At 60.3% G+C, this 9,485-nt stretch overlaps 1 protein-coding gene across 2 annotated transcripts in view; it reads right to left on the bottom strand.

Annotated features, from left to right (window-relative positions):
* Nucleotides 1–5,453: 5,453 nt before the first annotated feature.
* ADARB1 (adenosine deaminase RNA specific B1) overlaps nucleotides 5,454–9,485 on the bottom strand; it is a 75,927-nt gene continuing 71,895 nt past the window's right edge. Inside the window, exon 10 of one of the 2 annotated variants that reach the window (XM_059392508.1) lies at nucleotides 5,454–8,935. In XM_059392508.1, coding sequence (XP_059248491.1) covers nucleotides 8,595–8,935 — 341 coding nt within the window. In that variant the 3' untranslated portion in view covers nucleotides 5,454–8,594. The remainder of the gene's footprint in view (nucleotides 8,936–9,485) is intronic. The other variant, XM_059392509.1, reaches the window with a different exon arrangement.

Here is a 9,485-nt window from a genome sequence, read left to right as displayed (position 1 = left end):
CCCACTGAGAGAGCCTGAAATCAGCTCCAGCTCAGGGGACACCAAGGTGACGCAGCCCTGGCCCAGCGGACACTCGGGTCCCCACCCACAAATTCTGGAGGACGCAGGCTGGCGTGGCCGCCAAGTTTTGGGCTGATTTGCTGTGCGACAGGAGTTCACGAGCTCACAGAGTGAGCCACGGGCACAGGAGATTTGAAGGTGATGACCGGTCACTGCAGGGCTCAGACCCTTGGGCACGTGGCCCAGGCAGCTGGCTTCGGGGCTTTCTTCTGGTGCTGGCCTGCGGCTCTGGTGGCCTTCGCTCTCCTTTTTTGGAGCCGACGGCTGTGACCTGGGGCCCATGTCCCGACCTCCCAGAAAATACGAGGCAAGTGGAGATTCAGGCTCACTGGAGATAAACATCCCGCTGCTTGTGGTGACAGAGGGCTGCTCATTCTGCACAGCAGTGTCTTCTGCCCTGAGGCCCGGAACATTCTCAGCAGCTCTCCCAGCGTGGGCAGCCGCGCGTCCCCAGAGGCACCCTTCAGCCCCCGTGGTCGGCCTGCCCATCAGTCCTGTGCCCGAGCCCGGCTCCTGAGCCCAACGGACGGCCGACCGGAGCAGGACCTGCAGGACGGAGCACTGGCTGGGCGGGGAGGAGGCCGGCCAGAAAGGCGCCCTGTGCGGATCCCAGGCCGAGGCTGCAGGGAGGGGCCGGCTGGAGCCGGGCTGTGGGCTCCCCAGCCAGGTGCTAACGGGGGTCGGGCCTGACGCACACTCCTCTGGGCTCCAGAGCCATCTGTGCCCGCAGCTGGCCGGCCAGGGCCCTCGAGCCACATGAGGTAACGGTGAGGCCTCGACATACGTGAAACAGCCCGTCACAGACTCGGGGTTCTGTTTCTACAAAAAGGTCTTTTCAGGACAAACCAGGACGGCTCCATGTCCCCTCGGCCTCGCTGTGCCATGGACGAGCCTGCGGGGGATGGGTAGTGATGTCATCTGTGCATGTCCCCGAACAGGCAGGACCAGGCCTTCTCCCCCCCACCCCGGCCCCTGCCCGCGACACTCCTGTGCACGAACCGGCTGCAGGCAGGGGCCCTCCCCACGGCTGCTTCCACCCTGCCCCAGTCAGCTGGCCCTCACCGCGGTCCCCAACCGTGCTGGGCCATGAGCTTCCTAGGAGACGCATGGACGGAGCAGCCAGAGTCCAGGTGGCGGCAGCCACGGTGACAGGAGGTCGCCCCCGCCCGCTCCCTCTACTGCCCGAACACCCCAGAGCCAGCGAGACCCTCAACAGGTGATGGCCAGGACCCAGGACCCACGTTTAATATCCCCCCCACGCCCCCGTCCACCTCCCGTCTCCACCGTCTGCCCCCACATAACACTTCCGGAGTCAGAAGGTCGTCTGGAAAAGTCGTTCGCAGAAATTACGTAATAATTTACCACCTGTCGGTCCGACGAGGCTTTTGTCACGGTGTTTGGAAAGCAAAGGGTGTGAAGCCCCGGCCTGGGAAAGCGCTGCTGTCCGTCGCTGTTAGTCCCGGGGCACGGGCAGCTCTGCCCGCACATCAAGGGACTGTCGTTCGCCCGTGGCCCCCGAGTACTACCTAGTTCCTTCCTCCTGGACGTGCCACGGGGGCTGCGGACGTCCAGGTGTTGGTTTCATGGCCTTTATGCCAACTCGACGTTTTAAAATAAAAGCCTCTGTCGTTCCGTCATCTTCGCGCTGTCACCCAAACTCGGAGCCGCCGACGGAGCTCGCTCTCTTCACGGCCACGTCCTGCCTGGGGTCTCGTTCTTCTCGTCAAACCATCGAACCCAATTAGACTGATTTTCTGCCAAGAAAGGTCTGACCCACTTTTTCAGCTGCAGTAATTCCCCAGGATATTCCCCAAGAGAAACACTGAGAAATGAGACTGTGGGAGACACGCTGTGAAGCAAGTTCCCGGAGGCGGTAAACAGCCGCACAAGACCCACGTTACAACAGCCACGGAGAGAAGAAGTGCTGCACGCCGCTTCCCTTTGTGCGGCCGGTGCCAGGTGACCCAGCGCTGAGGGGAGGGTAGATCGAGTGTCCGCGTTTGCTGAATACCGCACCGCCGCGAACTGCATGTACAACCGTCTCTGAAACGTCCGGCCTTCGCCACTTCCATGGCGCATCAGGACCTGCGTCTCCTTCGTGTCTGATGAGAGGGAGACGCGCACACGCGGCTACGAGTGAGTTAGTCTGGCCGTTGGCGTGCGGCGAGCTGCCGGCCGCGGGACCCCGCACAGACCACTGTCCCCCCGGACGCTCTTGTGCGGGTCCGGGGATCCCGGGTCTCGCCTGGGCATCTCGCAGAAGCCGCCGTCGGTGCGGGTCCTCGTGGGAAGGCTCTGGGGCCGCGAGCCTGTAGCGGTTCGTGCTCTTCCAGGGCCGACGTCCCGGGAGGCTTGGGCGAGTGGCAGGACGGCCGCGAGCACACGCGCGCCTCTGGCCGCCCGCTGTCCCCGTGTCCCGGGCACGGATGAAGCAGCGTAAGCGTTAGGAAGAGCGCACGCGGGAGCTGGACGCTCCGGGGACGGTGGAGCGTGAGTGCGCACTTCGGGAGCCTTCCTGGGCGCCCGGCCGCTCTGTTGCTGTGGGGCGTGTGAGCCCCATGTTGGGTGCAGAGGTGACTCAAACAAACAAAAACCCTTCCTGAGAGTTCCCTTAATGTGTTTTAAACTTGGGGAATCTACATTCGCTGGCGTTTTATTTTTTCTGTGTCCATCACCTGTGTTTCTGTAAAAACAAATCCACGAGCCCTTAGGATATCATAAAAAAGGATCTTTTAAAAAGTCTTTGTTCGGGGCGCCTGGGTGGCTCAGTCACGCATCTGCCTCCGGCTCAGGCCAGGATCCGAGGTCCTGGGGTGGAGTCCCGCGTCCTGGGGTGGAGTCCCGCGTCGGGCTTGGCTTCCTGCTCCCCCCGCCCCAACCCCTGCTGGTGCGCGCTCTCTCGCGCTCTCTCTCTGCCAAGTGAACAAATAAACTCTTAAAGCAAGGAAGTCCCAGCCAGGTCACCTGCTGCAGCTCGGCTGTGACCCCCGCCTGCGTGCGGAGGTCAGTGTGTGGCGGGCGACCCGGTCGGCCGGGTGTGGCAGTTGCCATCAGCCTCCAAGCGTCTTGGGACGGCCTTGTCTTTGTCCCTTGCGTCGTGCTGGCCAACTCCACCCGCTCGTCAGCTCGTGGTTTCCGATTCTTGTTTCCTTGTCCGTTCTTACAACTTTTACCAAGTTCACTTTAAAATCTGGGGTCTGCTCTGAAACATGGGAACGCGTCCTTACCGAGTCTAACCCAATACCGACCATTCGGATATTCCTGGTTGTGCTTTTCAGACATCTCGTCTCCCCGAGGGGGTTGGCCGCCTGCTCTGACTGTGTTCCGGAGCTCGGTGTGACGCTGGCGTGCTGAGGGGGAGAAGAGGTGGGAGCCCCAGGAAGAGGGCCCAGACTCGGGGCACGCCGGAGCCCGCAGGACGCGGTGGCCCTGCAGGTGGGATCAGGCAGGCGGGGAAGCACGGGGCCCCCCACACGGCACAGGGCCTTTGCACGGCCCTGACTGCTGCGGGGGACGTGCCCACGACCCCCAACCCACGGTGTGTGAGCACCCATGGTCGCAGCCCAGCCCAAAAGCTGAACCGCAACAGCTCTGTGCGCCCCACAGAGTGGCCGGCTGGGGTCTCCGCTGAGCCTCGGTGCGCAGGGCCGTGCAGGGTGGCCGCGGGCAGGGCTTCGGGGCTGCTCTGCTGTTGTGGAACCCGCGCTGCCCACAGGGTCATGGGGGGTGCGCAGCGCCTGCAGGTGCCCACGGGGCTTGGGCACTGCGATGCGGGGACGCGGGGGGCGGGCATGGGCTCTCCGTGGGGGGTTGTGGGCCCAGCAAGCGGCTGACCCAGCTCCGCTCCGGATTCCGGCTCCTCCTGCCACAGCTTCCGGCCTGCGAGCTCGCTGGATAGTTGCCTCTGCTCCTACTAAATATTCGTTTTAATTATTTAAACATTTAATTATGTCACTAATATGAAAGCTTATTAAATAACTGCTCCTCCCTCCAGCGCGGCCGCCCGGAGCCAGCATCCGGCTCCGCTGACCGCCCCCTTCCCTCACCCCTTCCCTGCCCGTGGGGGCTGCCGGCCGGCACTTCCAGCGTCCTTCCCCCGGGGAAGCTCCGCCTGCGGGGTGGCCTGCGCGGTGGCCACGGTACCAGCACCTGGGCGGGCGGGGACACGCTGACGGGTCCCCAGGCTCATGGCCATCAGGGGCGTGCCGAGGGGCACAGCCGGCAGCCTCCCCTCCCCCACCACGAGCTGGTAGGGGGCTTGCTGTCCCCATCCTTTCTCAGAAGCTTAATGTGTCTTTTTAGGTAACATATTTTCATTTTATTTAACTTTTTTAAAAGATTGATTTGTTTGAAGGGGGAGGGAGAGACAGAGACTCGCAGGCAGGCTCCCTGCTGAGCTCGATCCCAGGACCCTGAGCTCGCGACCTGCACAGATGCCACGTCAGACTCACCCAGCTGAGCCCCCCAGGAGCCCCACACATTTAATGTTGCTTTTATTGTAGGAAAATAACAGAATCAAATTGATGCAAAACAGAGCAAATTATTTGGCAACAGTGCGTTTTATTTGTGTGGGGATTTTTACTTTTAAAAACATTTTCCTGGTTATTTTTCTCTGAATTGTAGGAACATCAGACAAATGGGTAAGCTTTAAAAAGTAAAACTGAATTTAAAAAAAAAAAAAAAGTAAAACTGAATTAAAATCACGCCAAATCCTCCGTCATTCACAGGGGACGGGGCTGCCGCACGTACGCGTGTACGGAAAGCGTCGGCATTTCTTTAGCACTAAATGCAAACGGTGGGAAAACAGTGCAATTAGCGAATGGTGGGTTTGGAGCATCGTTAACTACCTGCTCCCTAATTTGTTAATCACCGATCTCTGGTAATCGGTGTCTGCAGCCGGTTTCACCGGTTTCTTATGAACGTCCTGCAGACACGTGAGCCCTGAATAGTCAAGGCCCCCCCACCCCGTAACTTAGCAGCTGGGCCGTCTCCCTGCCCCTGCCACCGCCCAGTCCCCCCGCCCAGCGGCCCACGGGCGTCCACGCTGGGTCTTCCCGCTCCTGCCGCCCTCGCACGGCCCGGCAGCTCAGCGGGGACTGCTCCGTCCTCTCTACCCGTGGGATCTTGCCCGGCGGCCGCCGTTTCACGGTCCTCTACACAACTTCCATGCGGGAGTGGGCGTGATGCGCGCTCAGGAGGCCCACGGGTCCCAGGGGCTCAGGGGAACTGTCCTGAGTTGGGTAAATGTGCTGAGCGCGGGGGCCGCGCACAGGGGACAAGACCAGTGGGCGGCTCTCAGCCGGTGCTTACGCACCCCTCCCAATCATACTCCTCAGACAGACTGCGAGGGACCGGGGGAGAACTAGGAAGGAGAGAAAAGCCGGCCACACGGCAGCGGTGGAACACGGTGTCTTTTATTGAGAACATCTCCAGTCCTTTGTCTACAGGACAGCGTCTCATGCTTGGTTCCGGCTGGTCTCGGTGCGAGGGCAAGCTCATGCGGGTTGCACGGGTGGTATATACATCAGTGTACGTACAGAGGACACCGGGGCCTGGGTCTTAGCGACAGGGCTCTTGGCTGAATTACATTCATAGAAAAGTGTCCCAATTCTAAAATAAAACAAAATAAAAGCACATCGCCCAGTATCTGGAGAAGCGAACTGCTTCCAGGCTCACTCGACACACATTCCACAGACGGCCTTTAACACTGGTGGTGGCATCCGGAAGGACGGGCGTCGGCTCCTGATGTCCCGTCAGCCCACGGCGGGGCCGAGCTACATGTTCTTGGGGCTCGGGGGTCATCCCTGCATCGTGAGCGAGTGCACAGCGGCTCTGGAGGACAGCGTCGCGTCTGGATCGAGCCAGACCCTGGCCTCACCGGCCCCAAGGACGTGACTGGCCGCGTGGCTGGAGAGGGGGTCACAGGACACGCCAGGGGACAAGGACAGACAACACTGGACACGCGCATGGTCACAAATACTCTGCCCTTCCCGCTTACATAGGTGGGGGCTGATAACGAGGAATCTTCTGAGAGACTCTAGCTTTGTAGACTCTAGGGATGGGAAAACCAGCCGATGTTACTTCTCTTGCGAGAACAAATTTACGGTTGGGGTAGACCCTGTATTTTGGTGTAAAATGTTTCAGAAATAAAAAACATCTGATATTTGTGTTTTGAGAAAAAGCGGAGGGGCGTGCAGCCTTCACCCACAGCGCTCACTGAGCCACCCCGGGGTCTGCCTGCCAGCGGCCCCGTCCCAGCGTCAGGGCACAAAGCACGGGAACACTGTTGTCACAAGGAAAGCGGCGGTCCCGTCGTCTGGGCAGCAGGGGATCACGGGAATAAACACACCCCAGGGAAGGGAGTGCCGGGTGAGAGGCTGGCTTGTACGTTTTAAAATAAAGTAACTGTTTCTGATTAAATGAGTCAAGCACACTCTGATTCAGAATCAGAACTGCGCTGTGTGGCATCTGACCGCGAAGAGGGCACGCCTGGCCTGGGCTGACCCCGGACGCGGGACGAGCCCCGCCGGGGACACCGCTGTGACTCAGGCCTTCCTCTAGCAGGATAGTGGCCCGCGGCCGGTGTCTTCCTGGAATTAATAGGCTTAGCGAACAAAAGAGAAGAGAACCCTCCAACCCCCTGGTCAAAATGTCCTCAAAATTGAAGATTTTTCTCAAACACCCAAGTTCTTGGCTGTGTCAATTTGTCTAAGTCTCTAGAATCCTGACTAAGGGCACGGTATGCCAAGTGATGCCCGGGGAGACGGGGTGGTGCACCCTGAGCCTCGGAAGGGACCCTTTCAAGGGCCGAGTCTCCGGACCCGGCGCCTGGAGGAGTTCACGTCTCCGCTTCTGTTCCGCTCCCGCCGGGTCCCGGGCGGACGGGGCTCCGTTCCTCCCTCCCGGCCACCTGTGGGCCTGGACGCGCACAGGACAGCCGCGCACTCGGAGCGGGGACGGCGCGCTCGCCTCAGCGGTTAGCGGGAGGCAGGAGGTCGGACATACTGGGTGGTGTTTGTATGTATGATGCAATGTATTTCCACTGACCTTTTCATCAAAATCCACGTATTTTTTTTAAAAACTAAGTCCATCTCCCAATCCCCATTAGAAAAAATACCATTTATCGAGAGAATAAAAACGCAGCTCTCGGATGTTCTGTGCGCGGCGGCACCTGCTTGGGGAGGGCGGCGACACCAGCTGACACCCTTCCTGCTACAGCGGAGAGAAGGCCACGGCCCCTGAGCCCAGCCACAGCCCCGGGTCCCTGCAGCACGTCAGCCCCACCCCCGCCCCCCAGGAACCGCAGGGGCAGGCACGGCGCTTCTGGCCCGAGTCTCCTGCTCTGAGCACGCGGGGCCCTGGCGGAGGGGACCGTGGCCGCCCTGCTCCTGTTCTGCGTTTTCATAGTCTGGCAAGGTGAGGTGGGGTCTCCCGGCTCTGCCTACAGCCTCCACAGCAGCCCCTGCCCACTTCCGTGTAAACGGCCCTGATCCAGCAGGGGCAGGACGCTCCCCGGGGCTCCTGTCTGATCCTGAGTGGAAGCAACAAGGCAATTGGTGCAAATCTCTGAGCTCAGGTCCAGGTGCCCCAGGACCCTTGCCCGCACTCCTGACTGTCTGCTGGCTCAGCCCAGGGACACCCGGGGGGGGGGTGGTGCTGGGGGATGTGCAGCAGCGCCCCTGGGCCACCCCGGGCACCAGCAGCACCCCTTCCCTGCCGTGACCGTCAACGTCCAGACCCTGGTGGGGACGATGCCCGCGGCACGCTGCCTCACCAGCTTCCAGCCTGAATACTGACTCAAACATGTCTTTGATAAAGCTGGAAAGAAGAATTTAAAAATACGCCTTACTGGCATTTTCTATGAACGACTCTATCTACTTAATTAATTCTATTTCCTTCCTGTGAAGATGTCTGGAGAGTCATCCACATCCGTGGGATTCGGAGACAGGGAGGGGGATTTCAGGCTGACTTTTGTGCACTGGCCCCTACGGCTTCCTCCTAGTCCCTGAAAGTCAAACACTGTCGAGAACCTCACGAGCACGGCCAGGATCACTGCCCCTTCTCATCTCTGGTTACGGAGACGCAAACCAACACACGTTTTCCATGATGTGATTCCAGGAGGAGCGCAGACGCTTCCAGGGGACTGAAGGTTCCGGGGATCTGGGATGCGCCCCCCGGGCACACGCCGTCACTGCGTGGGGGACTCGGGGGAGCGCAGGGCCGGGCCCCTCCTGCGGGGTCTCCTGCGCTGGGAGGACCCACCAAGGGATCCGGGGGACCTGCCCGCGGCACGGCTGCGAGGCTTCTCCTCCTACCGCGACTTCCTCGCCTTCTCCACAGATAAATGCTCTTCTGCAATTAAAATAACGTGGCCTAAGAGTGACTTGATCTAATTACTTTATAAACCACGTTCCTAACTCTGAATAAATTATTTATTCAAAAATTTCACACAAAGTAATTTCTATTTTCCTAAACTTAAGGAAGCCCTACTCAGTAGAACTCGACTTCTAGACGTAAACGGAGATGGAAAGTGGTCACTGGGTCATTCCAGGGGTAACGGTGGTGTAGAGGGAGACGCTGGAGCCCGCACCCTCCCTGCCCAGCACCCCGTGTCCCCACACCCCTGCCCCCAGTTCGGACGTGAGGCTCCGGAGACAGCGCCGGCGCGGGCAGCCTCTGCCCCACGCCCCCCCGGTCAGGGCGTGAGAGAGAACTGATCCTGCTCCGTGGGCTTCTCCACCCAGGCGCCCAGCCCCGCCTTGATGAACGCTTTGAACAGACACGCCTTGGCGGCCTGGTACTCCTTGGCCACCAGCTTGGAGTCGTGGTACATGTTGGGCTTCGTGATCTTGGAGCGCAGCAGGCTGGAGGGAGCCTGTGAAGAGTTCAAACACAGGCACAAGTGTGGAAGCAGCCAGAGCAGACACCAAAGCTCAGTAAGACATTCCAAATCTGGTGTTCGGTCCCGTGCAGGCTTCCGGGGGACGTCACCTGCCGGAAGGCGCCTGCCTCCGTGGGCTGCATCACGGGGGCGGAGCGTGAGCCCCGGGGCGGTCTGTGAACTCTCCCCACACAGGGTCCAGGCCAAACGGGCGTTTTCAGACCCCAGGCTCTAAACAGGCACTTCTGAACCCACAGGGAGCTGATTCTCATTCCCAGGTGAGTGGTTTCAGACATTTACAATCCAGCACCGACCGGCCACTGGTCACGTGGAGGACTGGGAGGCACTGCCCCCGCGGCCGCCTGACTCGTGCTGGTGCAGATCGTGAGAATAAATGCGGAGCAAGTTCCCCAGCCCAGATGCCCGCCCTGTAGGACCAGGGCCCGAACTTGGTGGCTTCTGTCCACACGGCCATGCCGAGGGCACCACCTGCTTTGCAACAAACACCCGCCACGACCGACGAAGGGAACCAGGAAAATGCCCG

Source organism: Mustela nigripes, chromosome 2 (genome assembly GCF_022355385.1).
Source record: "Mustela nigripes isolate SB6536 chromosome 2, MUSNIG.SB6536, whole genome shotgun sequence".
Taxonomy (NCBI): domain Eukaryota; kingdom Metazoa; phylum Chordata; class Mammalia; order Carnivora; family Mustelidae; genus Mustela; species Mustela nigripes.
The sequence above is the reverse complement of the archived record's forward strand: the minus strand, read 5'-3'. Positions and strand labels throughout refer to the sequence as shown.